We start from the raw sequence: 25,284 nt of genomic DNA, 5'->3' as shown, positions 1-25,284 counted from the left end.
TATGTTTATAGTGCTGAATAATGAAATAACCGTTTGATCTTTTTGTTCTACCAGAGGTGATTTTTCAAATAAAACATATCATTATTATTGACAGTACTTACAGTTTTGCAACTGATGGCTTCCATGCAGCTGCAACCAGCGCCAACCTGTGCCTGGCTACGGGTGTCCGCGGCGGGGTCGACTGGATGAGGAAACTGGCCTTCCGCTACCGACGAGTCAAAGAGATGTATAGCACGTACAAAAACAATGTGGGGGGTAAGCCAAACTGACACTGGGTCAGAAAACATGACCCGTTGTGTCTGAAAAGATTCATGGACCAAAAGAATTGTCTTGTTTCATGATGTTTTCCATATATTCTGGACAGAGGCTACAGTGTATAATAGTTTTAACAGCATAATAATGTTAAATGTATGATACTTGAAAAGCATTAATGAAAAAAATATTTTAAAAAAGAGATAAAACTGGAATTGGAAGCCACATTCTGGAGTCAAGAATTACATAAATACATATTAGTGGACATAACATACAGTATATGCATGCTGTACATTTGTATTTAATTTAAATAAAAAATGCAGTCAATCTTTTTAAAAACAGCAAACTACTGTATATAGTGATTTATATATTTTTTGATCTATATGGGTTTATGCAGATATTAATAACAAAGCTGCTGCTGAACTGTTATTTTAGTTAATCCTCAATAGAATAATTATTTTTATTAGAGAAAAAAATTTAATATATATATATATATAGATTTTGTTTTTCCTTCTTGCATTTAATTATGCTAGAATGCAAACTATTCTAAAACAGTATATAGACTGTAGGACATTAAGGAACCTGTAAATGCAGCTTTGTCCAAATGTAATGACAAAGGCCATTTAACTTTTAAGCACCAATTAAACTAAACCTTCGTCATTGTAGTTTGTAAAGGTAATATGTGATATATCAAGAAAAGCCCACATGACGACTATATGGGTCTAACCCTAGTGGACTTTACTCATTGTGTCTTTACCTTTTGCTGCTTTTAACCTGTGTGTGTGTGTGTGTGTGTGTGTGTGTGTGTGTGTGTGTGTGTGTGTGTGTGTGTGTGTGTGTGTGTGATGCGTTGAGGGTTTAATAAAGTCATGCTGTGTTTTAGGTCTGCTGGGTCCTGCTAAAAGAGACGCCTGGCTGCAGCTTAGAGCAGAGGTGGAGGCTCTGACCGACTCCTGGCTCACCCACGCACTCAAGTCTCTGTCCATCATCAGCTCCAGGTGCCACTTCGTTGCACGTGTTCTTTCTTTCACAGAGACTGATATCCCTCACCTCCTCCTCTATACGTTAACTAATAAGATCAAGATTTAGAGCGTGGGAACCAAGTTAACGGACATTAACTCGTGGACCATTAATCCCTCTGTCGATCCGTTCATCTGTCCTTTCACCCACTTTTACATAAGACGGTCTGCTCTCTGTCTGTCCCGCAGGAGTAACTGTGTAAACGTGTTGGTGACCACGACGCAGCTCATACCAGCGCTGGCTAAAGTTCTCTTATATAGTCTGGGATCGGTTTTCCCCGTCGAGAACATTTACAGTGCAACAAAAATAGGTAAGGCACACATGTTCCATAAACTCTAAACAATAATCTCATATGGATGGAAACGATGAATGACCGTAATTTAACATCAACTGCCTGTATGTTTGACTTTAACGGTGCAAATGTCACATGTATTTTGTTGGTTGTTCATTATTTCTGATGTTTCTCCATCGACTCTATATGTTACTGATATCCTGTTTCTTGTATTGATATTTAAGTTATTGCTTCAGTTGGGCTCAGGTTCACTGAACGGCTGGTTGGGAATGTTTGAGTTATGTTTTATTTTACACCCTGTGTGTGTAACTGAACCCAGTCCACATTAAATCAATAGATCATGCTGGTTACACTTTTGCCAAACACACACACACACACTTGACCAAGAGGCTATAGTAGTATACTATAGTAGCAGTCATTTTATAAATGAAATTAATAAATACAATTACTATGATAATACTATAACAACTAGCATCACAATACATTCTTATCGTAATCAGCGCTCCCTGTATATTAATGCAATTACAGTAACTGTTAGTATAATGTGTTTTGATTCAGGGTTATGTGATATTTCTCAGTGTCATTTTATACAACTTTATAATTACATGAATGCACTGTGAAACCTTGACAGGCATAACTTGTAACATTGGGCATTTAAAACTTAAGATTGATCACAATATGTGACTTTTTTTTTACATACAGCAAATATAATTAAGTCATGTGAATTGAATATTTTTGTATTTTTAAGGTCAAAACGCACCATAAAATTGTGAATTTCAATCCCAAAGTGACTTTGCATTTGTGATTAAAAACACTAAATAACTTTGAGTAATGCAAACTTGTGTAGGCGACCTCTTTGCCACAGCCTCGGACGAAGTACATCTTCTGATTAAAATCATTTACTATATTGAGTGCAAGCTTACATAATTAATTTATTCTAAATCAAGATGACCAGTATTCTTTTTTTTTCTTCTTAATTGCTTAACTATCACTGATAAAGATAGTAGATAAAGAACACACACACACACACACACACACACACACACACACACACACACACACACAGTTCACCCAGGTGTTTTCACTTAATTAGCCTAATTAGACCTTTTCTAAAGACTGTGCTTGATTGACTGTCTAATTAGATGTTGCAGGTGTTCGGGTGGCGAAAGTTAAACATTCATCATTCTTATTGGTTCATGACGTTTGGTGACCTCACGTGATTCCATCTTTCCGCCCACTTTTTCTACCTGAGCAGCAGTCTAATCAGCCAGAACGATTGAAAGCACCTGTGTCTTTATGTTTAATCCCACGTTTATTATCACTATTATACACTATTATATACACTTGAACTCAAAGCCAAGTGTGTGTGTTGATGAGCTGACGTTACACCCAGTTCATGGAGACATTACTTTGCATTTGGAATTACTTTATATGCATTTCTATGTTGTGTAGCAAGAATTTAAGGCTGAGGTTGTTGAACATGGGGTGTGAATTCTGACATCACTCACAAGCATGTTTGCTTTTTGAGAGGTTGTGGCAACCAGATTGGTTTATATTAAAGTACCTCTCAGGATGCACCATGTGGGTGTCCGGATTAATCTGTAATCTATCTGTTATGGGACAATGCCGGTGTGAGAGTGTGTGTGTGTGTGTGTGTGTGTGTGTGTGTGTGTGTGTGTGTGTGTGTGTGTGTGTGTGTGTGTGTGTGTGACAGCCTCCTCTCCTTCACCTCCCCCTTGATGCACACAGCTTTGCATTTTCATGTGTTTTATTTCCAATCTAAACAATAAAGAAGAAACCTGTGAAAGCCGTTTGTTTGTCTCCAGGCAAAGAGAGCTGTTTTGAGCGTATAGTCTCCCGCTTTGGCACTAACATTACATATGTTGTGATTGGAGATGGGAAGGATGAAGAGCATGCGGCCAGCCAGGTAAACAAACGACTTCTGAACCGTGACGCCTCTGACCATGTGACCCTCCTTCCTCCCCCTTGTTTATTTGTTTTTTTGCAGGAAAAGAGAGTTGCTTTGAGCGCATAATGCAAAGGTTTGGCAGGAAAGTAGTGTATGTTGTAATTGGGGACGGTGTGGAAGAGGAGCAGGCGGCCAAAAAGGTAATGGATACGCAACCTCACCGTGACCCCGCCTTCTCCACACAGTGTGAGCTCTGATTGGACGAAGCCTGCCTTTCTTTGCTGTAGAGGATTTGTGATGGTCGTTTACTTTTTTTTCTGTTCTACTTGCTGTTTTTTTTATGGAGTTACGGGAGACTTATGATCCCAACTGTCAGGGTGAAGAGTTGAGATTGCAGCTCAGCTAATGTGGTACATTTTGCACCTACTTTTTAAAGTCAAATTTACCAAATTTATGAGCCACCTGCAGCTAAATTGTATCATATACTTCCTGACTCAACTTGATTTGTGTCACAATTGACAAAAAAGAATGACAGCAATACTGTACACAGAGATTAAGCTTTGAACAATCTCATTCATTTAGCAATAATGCTGTTTTTTATCCAGTGGTGTGTGGAGTCTTTTTCATTGATACTGTAATATATGTGAGAGAAAAGTAGTGATATACTAGGACATATTTCCTCAAGTGTGAATATAAATCCCATCTCTTCTCCAGCTTTGGGTTTCATTCATTATGCTGGGTGCTGGGATTGTTAAAGGAACAGTTTGACATTATGGGAAATATGCCTATTTGCCTTCTTGCTGAGAAGATTTATACTGTCCGTTGAACATAATGCTGCAACCAGTTAGCCTAGCTAAGCATGACGTCTGAAAACAGGGGGAAACAACTAGCCTGTCCAAAGCTAACAATCAGATTTCCTGGGTCTTTATAGCTCACTAATTAACAGATTATATATTGTTTAATTTGTGTGAAAAAAGCTGGTTTTGCCTGGAGCTATGTGTCACTGTCCCTCATGAAACCAGTCATGTTTACCCTTTTGTAAAGTAAAAAAAAAAAGATTTAACATATTAGTGAGCTTTCAAAGTTTTTAGGTTTTATAACTGGATTGAGACAGCTAGCAGTTTCCTCATTTCCAGTTTCAATGCTAAGCTAACGACTGCTGGCTGTAGCCTTATGGAACTGCAGTTGAGTGATTTTAGTTCCTAAAAGCAGATGTCTATTTCCCAAAATGCTGAACTCTTCCTTTAGGCCTTGGGATTGCATGGGTTTTGTTTGCAGTGCTTTTGCAAAGCAAGCAGCTACAAGCTACTGTAGTGTAGCTTGCATGACTGAAGGTGGCGGTGTGCAGCTATGGAAAAACTACAGCTGTTGGTTCTAATGATTTATGTTCACTCCACAGCACAACATGCCTTTCTGGAGGATATCCAGTCACTCTGACCTGCTGGCACTACACCAAGCACTGGAGTTTGAGTACCTGTAACTATGATAGCAATATGGACTCATGCAATGTTACCGCAGACATGGTCAGCCCCCTTCTTTTGTACAACTATTTAAGAACAAATACACTGCATCTGTTTTTGTGATTTTTTTTTATTTTATTTTTATTTTTGTCTCTGACAAAACTCTGAACGGTCTTAAGAAGTGAAGGTGGTAGAGAAAAGAACAGTGGGGTTGAGAGATGACTCCAGTACCAAGCTCAGCCCCCGAGGTTGCAATGCTGGGAACAGACCGCTGTGAACCCCCCCCCCCCAATATCTACCGTCCTTGCAGCTATAGCTGACTGAAAGCCTGTTCAGGCTTAAGACTTCCCTTGGCCTGGGAGAAGATATTTCCTGGGCATATCCTTGATGTTTGGTTTGTTCTGGTGCACACCGACTAGTATCAGGCCTGTTGTGGGTCACCTCGGACGAACTATCTTCAAACAAGGGCGTTTCTGTACAGCCATTATGTGCGTGGGAATAACAGCTGCTTCTTTTTTGTAAGTGTTTTCTTCCTGGTGATATAATAATCACAACACAATGCAGTCTGCATCAGAAACTTGTGTAAATTATTTACAATAAACTTAAGGGACAGTGGTGTATGTTTTTTGTCAAGGAAAGGAAATTCAGTGTTTGGGGTCTTTGTTTTTTTTTTTCCTCTGAATTTTTGTAATTGTTTGGGCGGGGGAATTGAGGATGTGCGTCATGATGTGTTGTGCCTTAAATGTGTTTGAATGTCTTTTCTTTATTCAGAAATGTCTGTATGTAGATATAAAGGAGAACTTATCCAAATGACCCATGCATCTCGTCTTCCTTAATGAAATTGTAAAACTGATCAAACTTCAGATTACAGCCAAAAACAAATTAATGTAGTGCAGCACATTATTGAAAATGCCTCGTCTCCTGTAAAGCACACATTTTATAAATTGTAAATACCCAAAATGATTTTCATAATCATGGTGTAAAAATCATAAACACCCCACAAGTCGAGCTCAAATCATCTCAGTGGCACTTGTTCTTGCTGATATCGTTTACCACCATGAACTATGCAGTCTACACATTTAGTGCAGCAAGCTGAAATAGTTGCATGTTTAACCACGATGTACAGCCACTGCCAGTACGTTTGATTGCAGCCGACTTACTGGTGGTCACTTAAATATCCAAAGGGGAAAAAGAAAACAACTTCAGACAAACTGCTATCATTTCCACTTTTTATTGACATTTTATTTCTTGCCTTTGAAGTATTCCTCAATCACATCCTTTGCTTGAGACTCCTTGCCGTAGTCCTGTAGAAAGAAAGATACAGGTTGAGATGAGCAGGATAGAGACTGTTAAGCATCAAACTACAGCCTGGGTGATTTCACTGGCCAGTTAAGCCGGATCATATCTGTGTCAGTGCATGTCACCCAAAATATCAGCACAGACATGCCAAAGATTTGTTTGAGGTAATCTAAAAACTCACTTTAGTTACTCACTAAAAACACATTGTGAGCATCCTTGAGGTCTAAAGACGTAGTTCTAGAGCATTTTCTTCCCCATAAAACATGTGCAAAGCCAACTCAAGCATTTCAAATACAGCATTACTTACATTGCGGCATAAGTTGGCACTTTTAACGCAACTATTCGGTGGCCCTTGGGTGCACATGACAAATTGTGGACCCACTCGCTACTAGAAGTAAAAAACTATACGTTTAAAAACATTGATTTAGAAACAGCCTCCTCAAAAGTTTGTCCACCGAATCGGAATGACAGGCGGAATTTCAAATATATAATGTTTATCCAAAACATGTTGGCAAACCAAATCTTATTTTCTTAAAAAGTACATTCCATTATCAGTTTGTATCAACACTTATTTATCTTGAAGTCAAATATCCAGCCTAAAAAACAAATGACCTTTCAGACTGCTTAAGTTTGGACACGTATAGATATAGACGACCCGTCACCCATGGTGCTCGGTCACATGTTACTATATTTGTAGCCATTCTTAGGGACCCCAGACATCACAGGTAGACGACGGGGCTCGTACCCTGGCAGTCATCTAGCCAAACGTTATCAACAACAGCTGCATGGCACGAGGCACAGCACCTGCACTTGACTGGCAGATCTCATCGAGTCTTAATGCATCTACTTAGCAGCAATATGTAGGGAGTTGCGTCAATTTCAGTGGGTTTTTTGGCTTGAAAGCAGGCCAGATGTTTAGTCCCTTGTAAACAGAGCATCATTTACCTTGACCACGACACAGCTGCAGCCCACAACCTTGCGGGGTTTGCCCTCGCGGTCGATCTTGCACAGACCGACCCACTCGCCGAGCTTCTTGTTGTCGTCCACCTGAATAGAAGTGAAGACAGCATTTTTAAACTCATGTCACACCTGGCTAATGTCCACTCAAGTGTAGTCACATTTGCTTTCACAGTTTTGAAACAATACTTGTGCAGCAATGTGCAAAACCCCCCCAAAAAAACAGCAATGTGGGTACTCCTGGCTGCATCTCAGACAGAAATTGGGTAACAGTGGCAATCTTGACACATCATGCCAACTTCCAACTCAAATTTGAAGTCTTGATTTATAACATTAATTCATGACCTCGTGATTTCCATTTTAACACGTGAATGTGGTGTGGGGGAGCAAGCTCAGTACCTTTATCAGGTTGATCTGATGCTCAGCACAGAGGGCTTCCACCAGCTTCACGTAGGTGGGCTCATCGCAGTTGCCTGCAAGGGCGCAGAGATGGGCTTGACGCCTGCAAAAGAACACAAAAATCATCAAATAACTGCAGTAGAGGCTTACACACCATTTGCACGCCTCAAAAACCGGACAGCACATCTCAGACAAATTGGGTAACATTGGCAAGCTTCCACACAAGAGTTCAGTAGAGGGAGCCAAGATATCATCAGAGATACACCCACTGAGGACAAAAACAAAACATTGATGACATAAAATAATTAAACTTACTTGTCCAGGGCCTTGGCAGCCTCACGGATACCACGGGCGAGGCCATCATGGATGAGTGCGGTCTTGAGCACTTCAGGGAGAGCAGTATTGACATCCATCACACCTCCAGCTGCGACGCTATCACAAGCAGGTGGACAAGGGGGAAAACAGTTTAAACTTCACCAATATGGGCATGGAAAATTAGTGGATTCCAGCAGAGCTTCCCGGCATTGTCAGAGAGAGGATCTCACTCAGTTGAGTGAAGGGGTATCCGACAAAAGAAAGTTAAGTCATCATTCAAGCGCCAGAGAGCTCTCCTAAAATCAAGGTTTATGCCTCAGTACAGATGGAACGCTTCTTTTTCCATTTGTCTTTTATCCGATTCATTAAATATTGCATATGATATTAAATTGAAGTGCTTCGAGCTACTTTTAAATTCAGATTACTGCTGAAAGTGGGAATGAGTTCTGTACAATTCATGTAGCATCTTAACGTTCCTACAACCACTGAATTTTTAGCACGTCGTGACTTGACTTAGCAAAGCCAGAGCAGAGCAAACACATGCACGTTAAACCATGCCTATACTGTATGCTTGATTGCTGTAACCGTAATAACATGACACGCGGAGATATGAAGTGGCCCCTTTCACCGTTAACATGGAACCATGCGAAGCTAGTCGGTTAGCTTTAACAAGTTAACAGGCTACACCTGCACCAGACACCGCCAAGTAACATTTCCCAAAGTACTTTAGAAATACAGCACCACTAACACCGCCGCTTCCATTTTACACAGAAAGTCAGCGCCGTTCTGTTAGTTAGAAATCCCGCATTGTGGGCTAACGTTAGCAACATAAAACGCGTCATGCTCACCCTTCCTCGGCCATTGTTGATTAATGATGGATGGTGTACTTAAAGTTCTGCAATAAAGAACAGAAATGAAAGGAGAGTTATTATCCTTCACAAACAGCTCACTGTGATGAATTTATATATTGAGATGTTTGATTAATCTTTCAGATTGTGCCGGCAGTCGAAGAATCGTACCCAGTCCTCCTCTCGGGTAGCGGTTAAAGAGAACGTCATATCCGCGCGACATTGCTTTAAGTTCACTAGGCCCCCGTCTGTGCAATGGAGTCCAATGTGCTGCCTGTTGTAGTTTCAATGCTCAGCTGAAAACAAATAGAAAAAACATTAATAAATAACTAAATTAATGAATACATGCAAAGTATGCAATATAATAGTAAAATAACTATAATTTGTAAAACAAAACTCAATATTATGAAATGTTTTTCAAAATATTGACTAAATAGAGTAACTCGTATTAACTTTTCACTCCATTAATGTACATTTTAAGCTTTTTTTTGTATTGCTTTATTTGATAAGGGACAGTGCACATTAATAAAAACATTGCTGTGAATGCGCCAGAGTTAACCAAGAGGCTATTTTTCATCTGTAGTCCCGGGACAGATGTTACAAAGTAAACCTAAAAACAGAATATAAGATAACATTTACAAGGTTATACAATATTGACCCTTTACAAATGTGTGCAGAATCAATGAAAGAAGTGAGACTGTTAATATAAGTAGTATCATCATTCAGGAGACTCTTATACTACCTTGTCAAGTACTAACAAGACATGCAACACAAAGGCTAACAAATGCAACACACATGAAGCAAATAAAATGAGGGATAACTATGTTGAAATAGAAACATGGACTAAAGACAATATTATGCTGTATTGTTAGACACTAAAAAACATCCATGTCAGAGGCACAAAACATAAAAGCATGCAGAGTATGAGAAATATATAATCAGTCAGACACAGCTAAACAACAATACAAGACAAGCATGCAGGTAGATGAGGGTCGACCGGCAAATTCAAGACAGACAGACAGGTGACATATCGAAGGAAGTTCAACGCAGACAGATTGAGGACAGTAAGGTTCATACACTCTGTGTAGTTTATATGAAGTCTTGCAAGATGGCTTTTTTAAATATTTACAGTAAGTTTGCTAAGTATTTTCTCAATATTGTGGCGCCCCGGTGGTAGGCGTGTAAAAGTCCACTATAAGCACCGGTATAAAGGTTTATGGAGCTTACATTCTGTTTACTCTGCATACCGTTGAGTTTTGCATTTTGTTAGTACACACATACAAGTACTTTGTGGTTACTTTGGTCACTATAAGGGGCAACTATTGTTAGACCTGTAACCTTTAAATGTGGTTGAGTGTAATTTTGGTGACACTATGATGTGGTGTGCTGGGGCAGCAGCATCTCGACAGCAGACAGGAAGAGACTTAACAAACTTGTCAAGAAGGCCAGCAGTGTGCTGGGGTGTCCACTGGATATGGAGGAAGTGGTGGGAGACAGGAGGATGATGGATAAGCTATCATCCCTGATGGACAACACCTCTCACCCCATGCGGGACGCCCTGGCAGCTCTGAGCAGCTCCTTCAGCCACCGGAAGGAGAGGTACCGCAAGTCTTTCCTTCCTGCCGCTGTCAGGCTGCACAACCAGCTGTGCTCCCAGTAGACCACACAACACATCACAAACAAAATATCTGTGCAATATAAATACACCACGCAATAAAAAAATATTCAGTCTGTACATATAATATTTTTTGTTATATTTGAGTTATTGTGGATTTTTTTACTTTTTTACTTAATATGATTTACTGTTTATTACTTATTTACTTATTTATAATACTTGTGTTGATCTTGTTTTTTTTACATGTCACTTGTTTGCACTATACTACAGTATATGCTGCTGTAATCCTGTAAATTCTACGAATAAAGGATAATCTTATTTTATCTTATATGTTGCTGTGCTGATGCTCTGATCTGATTTGTTTATTAAAAAAAACAGTTGAGCTGAAAACCCCTAGCTGGCCACAATATTAATCCTTACCATTATGTGTACATTATTGTGTTTCCATAAAGCCAGATTATACAGTAACTATCTCAGCTCACTTGAAAATCTGCAGATATATACCACTTGTACTAGCCTTTTACAAAAATAAGACATGACAATACTCATGTTAATGAGTGCATCAGGCAGCGTTTTATTTAAGAATAAAGAAAAAGCACAGATGTACAACTCCAAAGCCTTACCCTGAAAAGAAGGTAAGCCCTTCCACTTCACTTTAGGACAAATAAATTCCATAAATTTGGGTATTATCCATCAAATATGAATGAGGCTTCTGTCATAATAAAACGGAAAACAGACATGTTTATATAGTATAGATTTATTGTTGTCTCATAGCTGGTCCCCATTTCTTTTAGAGCTTGAGAAAACTCTCTAATGCTTCTTCCTCGATTGCATTTTCAAATGCTTTGTAGTCCTAAAAGAAAGAAAGAAAGAAAGAAAGGGTGTCGGGGGTCAGAGATTTGTGGGTGTGGGTGGATAGAGACAGAGAGATAGTATCATACACATTTTTCAAACTAATCTTAATATATTTATGAATCATCATTTACTGTAGAGCGTGTATGCCGTACATGCTATATAATCCTCTAACTAAACGTAATCAAAAATGATCACGTTTGAGGACATAATCGTAAGTACTTTGTACCTCTTAAAGGCAGGGTTGGTAATCTTTTTAAAAAAATGTTTTGATGTTTTTGATGAAATTCTAATTACATCCAGAGAGCAATCAACGAATCAAATGCTCTGAAAAAGAAAAAAAAACTGTTAGCCTGCCTGCTTTTGTGTATTCTGTCCGAAAACTTTTTTTTTCGGCCAGAAAGCTCACCGGAATTTTCCACAAGCTGTGAGTACTAACAATAGCCATGTTGCTTAGGTTCATTATGATATTCATAATGATTATGATCGGTGAATGGCTGTGAAAGAAGGCCTGAAGGGATGGGCTGCCAGTGTTGCCGACTTGGCGACCTTCTTACTAGATTTAGCAACTTCTGGAGCTGGTGCTGCTAGTTTTTTTCATCTGGGCTGGGTTTTTTTTGGTTGTATGATTTTTTTAATTTAACATACTCTTGGTAAGTTTACCAACAGTACCTATAATTTTTTTTTGCAACCTGTAAGGATCAAAGTTGCATTCTCAAAGCCAGAGCAGCTTTTCTGTCACAACGAAAGCAGAATGGAATGATGAAATGACTCATAACCCTCCAGGAGCAACCTGGAGTGTGGGTGTGTGTCTTGAGGGAGTTATTATAGGGTGTGTGCCAACATACCTGTGTGTTAATAGCGTGCGTGTATGTGCACATAAACTATACTGTAAATATGTATTTAATTGCTGAGTCTACTCCCTAGACTACCAGTATTTTTTCTTCTTTCCTAATGCAGCAAGTGTGTAAATGATTAACATTTTATTAACATTCCATTACTTTTGAGAATGTGTTTTTGTAAATATGCCGTATTATACATTTGCAGGTTATTGTGTGAGACTTACCCCGCAGTAGTTGTTTCCATTGCATATCTGAGGGGGAAGTGCAGTGTTGTTTCCTGCCAACTCCCTCATTAAATCCTTGAATTTAACATCCCGAGCAATGTCCACAGCTTCGTAGTTGATCTTCTTGGCGGTCAGGACGTCGAAGATGTGTTGCTGATGTTTCTTCATCTGGAGAGGACAGTCTTTCATCAGTTACACACACAGTCAACATTGAGCAGTTTGTCTACAGAAACAAACTGTACTTGTGAAGTATGATATACTGAATTCAACATGCCTTATGCATTTTGTCAAATGTTACCAATAAGCCAATGTATTAGCAATATAATAAAACAAATAAATGAATGAAGCAAGTAAGATTGGATACTGTACCTTTTGGCAACTGCTCACGCTGGAGTAATACACTTTGATTGACATTTCTGCTAATTTAAAAAGAACAACTAAAACAAATGCAGGAAGACAGACGAGTGTCTAGTGTTCTAGTGTCCTGAATGCAGCTATGTAGAGCTGGTTTGATGCAACAGCAGACAAGGTGAGCAGGTTTGGACACGACTCACCTGCCTGCATGGACACACCCACTTGTGTGACATGCCATTATAGTTGTAGAGCCTGTGCTTATTGTGAAAACAGAAACACACAGGCACTACCACCAGTGGTGGAAGTAACTAATTACATTTACTCAATTACTGTACATAAGCACATTTAGAGATACTTGTTGACTTAAGTATTTATAGTTTGTACTTTAACTCCACCACATTTAAGAGGTACCTTTTACACCACTACACAGACCTTTTTCATGCAGGATATTTAGAAAAGGAAAAGCACAGATGTAAATGATCAAATTTATGATGGCTGAGTTAAATTTTTGCTGCTTTGACATTGTGAATATTGTGTTAAGATAATTACTGATGATTGTGATGTAAAGGATTTACACAAGTTAGGAATTCCTTCCTGTATTTAATTGTGTATATTGTGTCTTGCTGCTGTTTTGGTCAACTTTAATCCCATTTGCTTCCTAATCTGCAGGGTGTAATCAATCCAAAACTCAAATAAAAAAGTGCAAGTGTTGTAAGAAATACAAATGTATTGATCAGGTCACATACAACAAATAAAGCAATTTTTCAAGCAATACAAAGACAATGAAATCAGTATCTTCCCACAGGATAGTGGACCTTAGCTTTATGATTGGCAGAATCACGCAGAAAAACAAAAATCACTTCAGGAATGAGTATGAAAGTAAGTGTTGACCGTTTAAACATTGTGTGATGTATGTTATTCAAAATGACATTTTCAGTGGTCCCTTCTCTCTTTACTGCAGTGATGTAGACGTGTACGTCAGGGTGTGTTGATGAACCGATCACTGTTAAGTGTGGTTTCTGGTGCAACAGACTTTCAGCCAGGTGCTATGTTACTCTTTAAATTTTAGTGAAATTGCATGACATAGGTTATTGATTCCTTGAGGCTTTTGGTCATTATGAGAGAACGAGTGGTTCAAGCTCATAACACACTCTCCCAGCCAGGTCTTCAGGGACCCTCTCAACAGAGTCATCAACATCAGCATTGTTCTCTTCTGGGCCACGACTGTGACCATGCTCATTCACTTGGGTATTTTGGCCTCTGAGGGAGATAAGGTGGGTGACAATTGCAATCACAAGGATGTCTTTAAAGTTGCTTGATATAAAATAAAAAGGTGCGTATCTTAGTAAATAATATCAACTTCGTTTTTTTGTTGTACCTTCCGTCAAGTGCTCCATTGCTCATGTCTTCTGTATCTGGCTTTATTGCTCCTCCAAACGTGTTACTAAACTGAACCACGGTACCTGAAAAGTAAAAGAAAAAGATTTGAGCTGAATCAAATACTGGAGGAATCCGGAAAAACTAGGTCTCTGTCATCTTTAGACCTACATTATCAGATGCACAGTCAAGTGATAATCATCAGTTGGTTTGTCACTAAAGCTGCAACTTTCATATCATTTCATATATATATATATATATATATATTACTTGGTGCAGTTTTAAACAATCTAGATGCATTATATGATAGTAAGACAAAGGGAGCATTGGGGGCATTTTGTAATATGAAAGTGTGTAATGCTGCCACTTACCAACACCCCAACTTCTCCTCCTCCAGACCAGGTAACCTATAACCAGCACAACTAGCAGCATCACAAGCCCACCCACAACCACTCCTAAGGCGACTGAGGATGATGTTGCTGTAGGGGTTAAAAGATCAAGTAGAAGAGTTAGTGATGGGGAAAACTAGCTATAATAAGACAAATAAACTCTCATGGGCTCTTTGGATCTTACCGACTACAGTTACTTGGAGTGACTTGGAGGGAACAGAACAGAAGGACCTTGAGGAGACGTTAACACCGTAGACACAGTAATATTCTCCTTGGCTTTTATAATCTATCGCTGGGAATTCAAAGTATGCCAAGTAGAAGATAGAGTGACCAAATGCTGCTATCGATTCAGTGGTGTTCAAGTTAGACTCTGTCAGATAGAAGAAACCTCCAGGATATCTGGAATGAATAGAGCAAGTGACGGAGAAGCTGCTGCCTTGGGTGACGGATATTTTGTCAGGGCTGTAGATCACCATTGCATGAGGAGATGTCAGGGAGATGCTGGGCTTCTCCAGTTTCACTGCAGAGTAGAAGACAGATTTTCACAAACTCATTTAGAATATAAAACATGTTTGTAATCTTTGCAGTCAAACTTCCAACAATCATGTTCAATTGGACAAACAAAGCAGAAAATGATTGACCTGTGACAGAGAGATCTGCAGTATTTCCTTGAGGATAATAGATGACTTGATTGGGCAATTTCTTTTGATATTCACAGAAGTATGACCCCGTTTTGCTGAAGTCCACTGTGGGGAAGGTAAAGGTTGCAGCTTCGTTCTCAGAGTATCTTTCCATTTTAAATGAGTCTTGGCTCCTTTTCAGGACGAATGTCCCACCCAAGTGTTCTGTTACTACAGTGCAGGTGATCTCAACTCTGTCACCCCAGTTTACCTCTGGAGCAGGACTCAAAGTGATTTGGGGCTTCTGTAGAGAACCTGTAACAGATAATAAGTTGTAGTTGGTTTTGTTATAACAGCCAACGCAGCTTCATCTAATACCAGTTGAGAGGTAATGACTTCACTCACAGATTAAAAATGAGCCAGGTCTCTTACCTAAACAGATAGCTCCAGCATCTTCACCATGCCCGCAGTTATTTTCTCCAAAACCGGGATGCCTACAATGTGTGAGAGCGGACTCTTCGCCTGTACACTCCACATTATCCAGCCATATTGGACCAGTGCCTCGGCCAAAGTGGGCACTTTCAGGAGCCGAGACTGCATGACCACAGCCAAGCTGTCTACAGACCACATCGGCATTGCCCATTTCCCATTCATCGTCACACACAGTTCCCCACTGGCCTTTATAGAGGACCTCCACTCTACCAGAGCATTGACCTGAGCCGCCGACCAACCGAATCTGTGCTGCATATGAAAAAAAGTGTAAAAGTGGACTTGAATTGCATATTTGTGTGTTAATACACATTCATTCTAACACACATAGTGAATGCAAAGTATTTTGAAAGTACCGCTTGTCCCACCATCATATCAAAAGTTAATTTCAACAGCATAAAGGGAAAAAAAAGTTGATTTACAGAAATATAATGACGTGGAATATGATTTGATGTAATAAATGTCACCTTTGTCATGCAAATGAAACATTGAAAAAATAGTTTGACATTTTAGGATACATTGTAATTAGCTTTCATGCTGAACGTTAACAATAAATTCATCTAGAGCCAGCAGTCGGATAGCTTAGCTTAGCATGAAGACTGGAAATGGGGAACCGTGGCTAAGTGGAGAGCAGGGCCGCCTTTCAATCAGAGGGTCGGTGTTTCAGTCCCCGGCTCCTGCTCCGCTGTCATGTCAATGTGTCCTTGAGCAAGACACTTAACCCCAAAAATTGCTCCCGTAGCTGTGCCTACGGTGTATAGATAGATACTGAATTGTAAGTCGCTTTGGATAAAAGCGTCTGCTAAATGACTGTAATGTAATAATTCACAAAGGGCTGTTACACAATTTTCTTCCACTTGTCTTTATGTTTAAATAAGCCAACCAGCTGCCAGCTCCAGCTACTTTTCTACCTTGGGGAAGTAAACGTATCAATCTTCATCTAATTTGTGACACCAAAGCAAATTAGTGTATTCCCATACTAAATGCCAAACATCTTTAAGGCATGATTGTAGGTAAATATAATCACTTTCAACTCACACACTGTTTTCATTCTGTATGTGTAAAAAAATACATTTGTGAAACTTATTTGTCTCACTGTGTGTGATCATTTTGAACAGATCATTTAAAAGGCTTTACCTGCACAGAGAGCGCCAGCATCGTGGTCGTGTCCACACCCGGCTCCTCTGAAACCTTTGAGTGAGCATTGCTGAAGAGATGTCGCATTGTCAAAACATGAGTTGCTAGCCTCGACTACTGATCCAATGCCTTGGCCAAAATGGGCTCCGCCGGGAGCGTTCACTACATTTCCGCATTCCAGCTGGTCACACACCACCTGAGCTTTACTCATGGTCCAGTCGGTGTCACACACAGTTTGCCACACGTCGCCATGACGAACCTCTACTCTGCCAGAGCACTCATCCTTACCATTAGCCAAGCGGACCTCCAAACTTCCTGTAAAGTCACGTAATCTAAAATGATTATACAGTATCAGACATTTAAAATGATTTTGAATGTAGTCAAAGAAATGGCAAATAAATAATATTCAAACAAGAACACTAGTGAAGTATACCTTTAACAACATGGACATATTTAGGTGACATGAAAGCAACTGAACCGAATTAAACTAAACATGCTCTCTAATCTCCAGAAAATGTTGCCAAAACTGGACCTTATTCATTTTTCTATCAAGCAATGTCGGCAAGAGATTGAAAGCAGCAATACAGTATGTAGAAACAAGTTTGGCAAAACTAAGTGAAAAAAACATACGTAAAATAATACAAAGAAATAGGAGCAATACAATTGAACAACAATAATGTATATGTTTTTTCTTACCCGTGCAGATGACACCAGCGATTGAGGTGGTGTTGCAAGTTTTGTCTGTAAATGGCCTTTGTTGGCACTGACTCAGTGTTGACTCCAGTCCATTGCATTCAATTTGATTGATCCAGGTGTGTCCTGTGCCATGGCCATACTCGGCAATGGTGGTGATCGTATGAGTCCTCCCGCAGCCCAGCTGTCTGCACGCCACATTTGCATCATTCACATCCCAGGATTCACCACACACGGTCCCCCACTGGCCTTTGTCGAAGAACTCCACTCTTCCAACACAACGATTGAGCCCATCGGACAACTTCACGTTACCTTGAAATGACAGTTATGTGAATGTTAAGTTAAAATTTGGTCTATGTTTCTATGTGTGTATTTTTTTGGTCATAGTTGAAATGAACTACATTACATTGTTAGTCGATGCTTCATCCCATTTGTAATTTCAGCACCTCTTTTGTTAGTCTGTGACTATGTTAGTTACTCAATGTCAGGTCACAAGGTAACATATGTAGTAATGAGGTTGCTGTTTTTTAGCTACTGGACACATTGCTTTGACTTTTGACAGTCTTGTCATATTGTCATATCGTCTTGACCCGTTGAAGTGAGGCGGTTTAGGCTACCTAGCCCCCCTTCCTTTCAGAGCCTAGTGATAATCAGTGCATTAGAGCGCTAGGTTAATTAGCCTAACTTGCTAGCTTCAACTTTCCAAATGAAGTACAAACTGAACAGCATAATGAGTCCTCCCAAATGCTGAACATAGTAGAGGGACAGATGTCTTTCAATATGGGCTTGTTGAAAAGGGGAGGAAAAAAAGTCTTGCATCAACATTCGTAGGCTACATAGCAGGCCTGATCCTGCACTCACATGGAATGAGGTAGATGGTAACGCTAGACAACATTGACGTTCAAAGTTAAAATATTTTAACTGTTTGCCGTCCTCCGCAACAGAATTTACAATCAGATGATAAGTAGCTCGCTCACACAAGACACACGTTTGTTTTAAGTTTGCAAAATAATATTAAAGGAAAGCTGCATTTTACAGCATTACTTGAGTAATTACCATTCTTTGTAAAAAAAAAAAGAAGTGATATCGATTAACTGTCAGTTTCGTCAGCATTCATATTGTCAACAGGTTGGAGCCGAAATAGAGCGAGTGCAAGCAACATGTCCCTATGCGTGTCATGGGATAGAGCATGAGATTGTTTCAGTTTCCCCAATGAAGCAATACAAATTTTCAAACCTGATCCGTGTGACGTGTCACTTATTTGAAAAAACGGTCACTCTAGCTCTCTTTTGGCAAAGTTTCACTTGCTCCACCTCAAACTTGTTGTCTAAATCCATTTTGTCGGACTGTTTATTTGTGTTTCCTGTGCCATCCAGAAGGTGTTGTCTGTCTGCTGTCTGCCTCATTCCGTGTGAATGCAGCATGACGCTTAAAGTTAAATGCTGTTTCCACACATATGTCAAAAAAAGGTTTAACCAAATCATCTGTTTTTTAAATGCCATATGATTGCAGTTAATGTCTCCATACACAATAAGTGAGGAGAATTCAAATTTCAATTCAACTTCCAGCCTCACCTGAACATTTGACAGATGCCTCTTCAATGCGATCCTGGCTGGTCCTGACATATTCTCTCAGTGTGCACTGTGTGAGAGAGCTCTCTCTACCGCTACAACTGATCTTATACCATCTGAGTTGTCCGCCTTGGCCATATGATCCTGAGAACTTGACGGGATCTCCACAGTTCATCTGTCTGCACACCACTGCAGCTTCATTCATTCCCCAGTTGACATCAGTTGCTGATGACCATTGTCCACCATGGTAGAACTCCACCCTGCCGGAGCACTGGTCAGTCCCATTGATCAGTCTCATGTGAGCTGGAAAGCAAAGGGGATAGAATCAGCCAAAGGTGTTTGGACACGTTTGAAAGCAATACCTTGGATTGAAATTGAAATTCTGATTGATATACTGTAGTAGAAATAACTGTTATACAACAGTTTAATTCTTGACAATACTAAGCTAAATATTCATTTGAGGCATTAGGGGAGACGGTTCTAAGTATAACACTGTGTGAAATAAAGTAAATAAAAGTGCTAATAACAGAGATGATACCTGAGCACACCACACCGGCATCTTCACCATGGCCACAGTTATTTTCTCCGAGGGTGGGATGTTGACAGTGCAAAAGGGACGTCTCATTACCGAAGCAGCCTACATCATCCAGCCAGATGTCCCCTTGGCCTTGACCAAAGAAGGCACTGCCTTTAGCTGTCTGAGCTGTTCCACAGTCCATGGCTCTGCACACCACCTGAGCATCTCTGATGTCCCACTCATCATCACACACTGTTCCCCACTGGCCATCATGCTGAACCTCCACTCTACCAGAGCATCGGTCAGTGCCATTGACAAGCCTTAGTGGTGGAATACCTGAAAACAGCTCCACTCATGTTACAGGTACTCACAAGTTAAAGTCAAATTATGAAATATTAAGCTTTAACTGGACTTTCAAATGTACTCAGTTAACTAGTTTTAATAGTTACTTATTGCCACCATCAGGTCAAAATATTCAGTAAGTATTAAAGATTTAATGCACCGATCTAGTTTTTAATGACCACATGTCCTTTGCTATTCTAATTGAACGGTGCTTCAGCACAGTATATTGCTGTATTTTGTGTCTTACCTGCACATGAAAGAGAAGCACCTTCACATCTCCCTGTGTATTCTTGAAGTGTGCATTGGGAGATGGAGCTCACATTGCCAGAGCATCTACTTGTGTACCCTCTCAGTCCGCTGTCACCAAAATGGAAGATTTCTTGGGATTTTTTTGGTAATCCACAATTAAGCTCCTGACACACCACTGCAGCCTCTTCATTGCCCCAGTTGTTACACATTTTTCCCCATCGGCCGTCATGGAAGACCTCCACTCTGCCAGAGCAGCGGTCAGTCCCATTGATCAGTCTGACTGATTCTGGAAAGCAGTATTGTATTGAAAATGTTATAATGTAAAATATTAACATTTCAGCAATGAAATACAATATGTTCGCATGATAGGATTTGAGGTAAGGATAACAGACTGTAATCTAAATCTGTGATATTGCACCAAAGAACAACTACAAAAAAGAGGAACAGCAAAGGATGATTGTGACAGGATTTTCTAATAGTCATTTTCTAGTAGAAATTTGAAAGTAATGTTGAAGAAAATTCCTCAGTAAATATCAGCAGGGGGTTAACTGCCGATACAGCAGGTACATATATAGCAAACACACATGCAAAAAGCAATCAATATTTTCCATAAATAGCCGTGCATGCATCACCATTGCCCATTGTGATGGTGATTGGATTATTGTCTGACCACTCAATGTTTTGGCCCTTTTTGTTTTAGTAAGGTTAATGAATGTCAGACATGGTCAGTGAGGGTCCTCTCAGGTTGAGTAATATTGTGTGTGTTTTAATCAGGGCCATGATGTTGTCAGCTTCGATAAGGGGCTGATCCAATCAGTGGACCATTCAGTGGTTAACCATTCAGTGGTTGACCAATGAGTGGTCACTGTTGTCCAGATGTCCTAGTGATGAACTCCTCCTACCCCACCATGTGCTCAAGGCCTTTATGAGTCGTACACAAGCACCACTCTGGGTTCTTCCTCCTGCATTGCATTCTGTATGACGATTGAACCTTCTCTGCGCAGAGAATAAATACTTTAAAGACAAACTTCTTTTCTCAATGTTTTTTAATTTCAGTATCCTAGGACTCACTCGGTACTACTAAATAGTTTTTTCCACCACAGCATATTGGAATGTCTCTTGGATTTCCATTTCAGTATTCATTAGAGATCAAAAGAAAAGAAAAGATAACTGTAGTATTTCCAGCTCCTATTTTAAGTCAAAATTGTGGTGCCGTCAGAATTCTCACCAACTGGATTTCATTAGAATACTGTAATTGAAGTAACAGTATAGTATTTGTTACCTGAGCATACAACACTGGCATCTTCATTGTGGTCACAGTCATGTTCTCCAAAACCTCTGTGTGGGCAGTCGGCGAGGGACTTCTCATGACCAGTACACTCAAGATCGTCCAACCACACCTGACCGTGACCTCTGCCGAAGTGGGACTTGTACTTGACCGAGAGAGCACTCCCACAGTTCAACTCTCGACATGCAACAGTTGCTTCCTGCATCCCCCATCTGTCATCACAAATTGTTCCCCACTGTCCATCATGATAGATTTCCAGTCGACCAGAGCACCGACCAGTCCCGTTCATCAGCCGAATTGGTTTACTGTCTGTCAGTTGGAAACGAAAACAAAGCCAAGGGCATGTTTATCTAGAATCCATCCAAAACAGCAGATCTAACTACGTAAAGTTCAACACAAAAATACTGATTTTGTCTAAACAGATGGATTACTTACTTGAACAGACAACAATGGCATCAACACAGCTCTCCTTGCTTTCCTGAAGTGTGCATTGTGAGATGGAGCTCTCATTTCCAGAACAGTTGGATTTGATGCTACCAAGTCCATGTGCCTCTCCAAAATATTGTACTTCAGACTGAGTGACCGGAGTGCCACAGTTCATCTCTCGGCATACCACGTCAGCATCTTCCTTGCTCCAGTCACTGCTGCACAGTCTTTTCCAGTTGCCATTGTTGTAGACTTCCACTCTGCCACTACACCGATTGCTTTCGTTGAGCACCCTCACATGTTCTGCAAGTGTTGTGAATAGAAATTTAAATAAAATCAACAAATGTCCAATGTTTACAAAATCTGTAACACAAGCTCTACTAAAATGAACTATTAACATATACTCGTATGTGTACAAAAATAGTGTAAAAACTACCATTCACTATTTTACGGGATGTTATCTGTTGTACTATTTCTTGGGTCTGAACAGTTGCCAGGAAACCAGCAGTAAATTACTGCTCCCAAACTACTCTGCATGCTAATTATGAAGCCAGGAGTCTCTTTGTTTAGCTTAGCTTAGCATAGCATAAAGACTGGAAATCTATTCTAGCTCTGTCTGATGGTAACAAAAATCTTTGTGTTCTTGTTTGTTTAATCTGTACAAAACAAGAGCGACAAATACAGAAATCTCTCAATTAATATAATGTTTGTGTTAAGCTCATTAAAGTCCTTTAAATCTTTGTATTGTACAGTAGCATGCACTAAAATAAATATCACGCTTGACGGTTTTAATACAAAACTGTTGAATAGCGCAAATGACTCTCCATATTGTTAAAACATGCAATGGCTACCCCAGGTTCAGAATATTTTCAAAGGGACATCACCAATTTTACACATAAAGTTCAGTTGACTTGACATGATGAGTACCTTACTAAGAGGAAGTGCATTATGGGCAATGTAGGATCCAGCTTTTTTGAGCTTGACTCATACTTGGGACTGAAAGTCAGGACATCCCCACATTTGCAGCTTAATTTTGACCCCCCCCCCTCTTAAATATTTCAATTCTTTAAAATATCCCTCAACATTATCATAGCAAAGCTAAGCACTCATGTTGCTTTGTTTGGTTTACCTCTCATCTCTACCTCCTGCCCTTTGACCTTTACATTTGCAGCAGCCGGTCATGTGCTGACCTTGATGTGCTTCTGCTGCAACATCACTGCCACAGATAGCAATCATCTTAAAGTAGACAACAAATTATCAACTGACAATAAAATCGTTAGGTCTTTGATGCAATAATATGATCAGTTGCTAAAATAAATGTGCGTTAGTTGTTTTTCTCAACAGCTTTTATTTCCCAATTTCAAGTGACAGTTCCTCATTTCTGGTCCTGTCTAAATTGAGGAAGGGCCTTGTAATGCAGGGTTTTGTGATGCTTGATTAAATGAGCTAACTGTGATTTCAGGTAAATACTTAATTAATGTTTAAAGCAAAAATGTATCATTTTGTGAATTACACTTACTTACTCACTAACCTACTGACTGGCAGAGTTAGATCAGAAGATTGATACCACTCTCATATTTACTCGATAAACATAAAGCTACAGCCACTAGCTCAGTCTTACCTGAACAGACAACCCCAGCATCTTCACTGTGGCCACAATTATTATCCCCAAATGGTCTGTGTGGGCACTTGAGGATAGAAGACTCCCTACCAGTACACTGGACATCATCCAACCAGATCATGCCCTTTCCCTCTCCAAAAGAGGCAGCTTTTTTGGCCTCAAGAACTGTCCCACAGTTTAACTCTCGACAAACCACGTCAGCGTTGGTAATGCTCCACTGATCATCACACACCGTTCCCCATTCGTCTCTGTTGTAGACCTCCAGTCTACCAGAGCAACGTGAAGGCCCGACCAGCTTTATTTTGTTACATTCTAGAAATGAAAAAAGCACAGTAGCTGTAGGTTGTGTCATTATGAACTCAATAAGGAAAAGTCCCCTTTCATTAAATTGGAGTGTAGAAACCTAAAAATCTTATTAATGCATGTTTTCAGGTATGAAACATAAATATAACTTACTGACCTGTAAGCAGTGGTAGACCCAATAGACCTAAAGCAGAAAGGAAAATGCTCAGCCCAGAGATTTGTCATGAATATTTAAAATAATATTGTCCAATAAATGTTGTAACACTGTAATGTCAGCGCTGTGATTTATCAAATTCATTACGTTTCAGGACAGGCTCCTTGAAATGTACCATGAAGTTAGAAAAACACACATCTTATAATTGTCCAACATCAACTTTGTAAAATTGATCAAAGACAAAAAAAAAACAACAGTTTCAATCATAAAATGATAATTTTCTACTACTTCACCTTCACTTCTGTTTAGTGTATATTTCTCCTGGTTTTGCGAGCATGCAACCAAACTGTTAACTGTATTCATGTGATTTGATTTAAGAAGTTAATAACAGAAAGTCAAAAGGAAGAAATCAATTTAAAAAAAAACTGAAACTTACCTATTGATAAATAATAAACAAAATGTAGTTTTTCAGCAGTAATGAAGATCATATTGTGTCTTCAAAGTAGATCAAATGCTGTCGAGGTACAGAAAAAAAGGTATTGTTAAAAACACTGTTCCTCTACTGTCTCATTTGTCTTCGGCAGAATAAGAGAAGCTATAGTTGATTTTTGGAAGCATTCCAGTTCTTCCCAAACTCTGCAAAGGTGATTTAGTAGCCCTCTTACCTTTTAAATCCAACAAGTGTGGGCAGCTGTTTAAATGACCTCACAATTCAAAATAAAAAGTTGATCATATCTGACACATCTGATTAAAAACACCATGTACAGATCCAGTATTGTTATGAATAAAAGGGGCTGCCTGGACTTGGACTGCAGACTGGAAGCATGTTGACATTTTGATCAATCATTAAAGACAGTGGGTGACATTTGAGGAGGAGATATTGTTTTGTTTTACACAATATCTACATTACTATTTAAAAAAGACATGATATTCAAATTCATGTAGAACAACGCTGGTAAGCAGTTGTGAATGATTATAACGCTGATGAATATACCCAACAAATGATCAGCAGCAGAAAAATAAAAGTGAATCAAAAGGAACGTTGTTTTGCACGAACGGCAAGAGTTGAACACTGACCCCCAATGCTAAACCTGTCCCCTCCCACCTCTGGTTATCACTCACAGCAGTTCTTTTATGTTGAATTTGTACAAAGCACATGTCATTTCCCTTGTTTTTCAATTTCACTGAAGTACTACGAACTAGCCTAAATAAACAGGTTGCTTTCCAGCTCATTTGCTGGATCTCTACTGCATCAAAGGCTCTTCAAGGAAGCCTCCACAGAACATGTGACTTGGCAGGAGTACATGTCACTTAATGAAATATGTAAAATACAAATTACTATATATTGTGAACAGTTCGAGATCTTATATTGTTGTAGGGACTTTTAAAAAAATTCTAAATTTATTGTAATTATGTTTTTCACCTTCCATTTGAAAATATGAATGAAAAATCCATTCTACATTCAGTTTC

The 25,284-nt window shown here is 39.5% G+C and overlaps 4 protein-coding genes and 2 non-coding genes across 9 annotated transcripts in view; 1 reads left to right on the top strand and 5 right to left on the bottom strand.

Moving 5' to 3' along the window:
• The window catches only part of eya4 (EYA transcriptional coactivator and phosphatase 4), a 40,518-nt gene extending 34,772 nt beyond the window's left edge, over window positions 1-5,746 (top strand). For 2 of the 4 annotated variants that reach the window (XM_068708787.1, XM_068708785.1), the window contains 5 exons: window positions 95-255; window positions 1,136-1,250; window positions 1,461-1,582; window positions 3,573-3,673; window positions 4,873-5,746. In XM_068708787.1, coding sequence (XP_068564888.1) covers window positions 95-255; window positions 1,136-1,250; window positions 1,461-1,582; window positions 3,573-3,673; window positions 4,873-4,953 — 580 coding nt within the window. In that variant the 3' untranslated portion in view covers window positions 4,954-5,746. Of the gene's footprint in view, window positions 1-94; window positions 256-1,135; window positions 1,251-1,460; window positions 1,583-3,390; window positions 3,492-3,572; window positions 3,674-4,872 lie in introns of those variants that run through there. The other 2 variants (XM_068708786.1, XM_068708788.1) reach the window with 2 other exon arrangements.
• Window positions 5,747-6,148: 402 nt separating this feature from the next.
• On the bottom strand, window positions 6,149-8,978 carry rps12 (ribosomal protein S12). The gene is made up of 6 exons (XM_068708784.1): window positions 8,923-8,978; window positions 8,752-8,798; window positions 7,904-8,020; window positions 7,589-7,691; window positions 7,178-7,279; window positions 6,149-6,237 (listed from the first exon to the last, which is right to left on the bottom strand). Exons 2-6 carry the CDS (start codon window positions 8,763-8,765, stop codon window positions 6,175-6,177), a joined length of 399 nt encoding a protein of 132 aa, XP_068564885.1. The 5' UTR covers window positions 8,766-8,798; window positions 8,923-8,978; the 3' UTR covers window positions 6,149-6,174.
• Window positions 7,770-7,852, bottom strand: LOC137871436 (small nucleolar RNA SNORD100). The gene has a single exon (XR_011102806.1). It is a non-coding gene; the product is annotated as a small nucleolar RNA SNORD100 (small nucleolar RNA).
• On the bottom strand, window positions 8,110-8,185 carry LOC137871434 (small nucleolar RNA SNORD101). Its single transcript, XR_011102804.1, has one exon. It is a non-coding gene; the product is annotated as a small nucleolar RNA SNORD101 (small nucleolar RNA).
• Window positions 8,979-10,916: 1,938 nt separating the features above from the next.
• On the bottom strand, window positions 10,917-12,816 carry zgc:153284 (uncharacterized protein LOC751696 homolog). The gene is made up of 3 exons (XM_068708256.1): window positions 12,654-12,816; window positions 12,285-12,452; window positions 10,917-11,219 (listed from the first exon to the last, which is right to left on the bottom strand). The coding sequence occupies exons 1-3, from the start codon at window positions 12,696-12,698 to the stop codon at window positions 11,157-11,159; spliced, it is 276 nt and encodes a 91-aa protein (XP_068564357.1). The 5' UTR covers window positions 12,699-12,816; the 3' UTR covers window positions 10,917-11,156.
• Window positions 12,817-13,345: 529 nt separating this feature from the next.
• LOC137871131 (scavenger receptor cysteine-rich type 1 protein M130-like) lies at window positions 13,346-25,079 on the bottom strand. Its single transcript, XM_068708761.1, has 17 exons — window positions 24,480-25,079; window positions 24,251-24,328; window positions 23,818-23,844; window positions 23,358-23,669; window positions 21,746-22,039; window positions 21,305-21,619; window positions 20,021-20,308; window positions 19,453-19,767; window positions 18,918-19,217; window positions 17,347-17,655; window positions 16,651-16,965; window positions 15,457-15,765; window positions 15,046-15,339; window positions 14,589-14,924; window positions 14,387-14,494; window positions 14,017-14,101; window positions 13,346-13,898 (listed from the first exon to the last, which is right to left on the bottom strand). Exons 2-17 carry the CDS (start codon window positions 24,300-24,302, stop codon window positions 13,754-13,756), a joined length of 3,804 nt encoding a protein of 1,267 aa, XP_068564862.1. The 5' UTR covers window positions 24,303-24,328; window positions 24,480-25,079; the 3' UTR covers window positions 13,346-13,753.
• Window positions 25,080-25,284: the final 205 nt, after the last annotated feature.

This window comes from Cebidichthys violaceus, unplaced genomic scaffold (genome assembly GCF_023349555.1).
Source record: "Cebidichthys violaceus isolate CVI_PGR_0920_01 unplaced genomic scaffold, fCebVio1.0.p SCAF_14, whole genome shotgun sequence".
Lineage (NCBI taxonomy): Eukaryota > Metazoa > Chordata > Actinopteri > Perciformes > Stichaeidae > Cebidichthys > Cebidichthys violaceus.
This window is presented reverse-complemented; position numbering and strand designations above follow the sequence as displayed.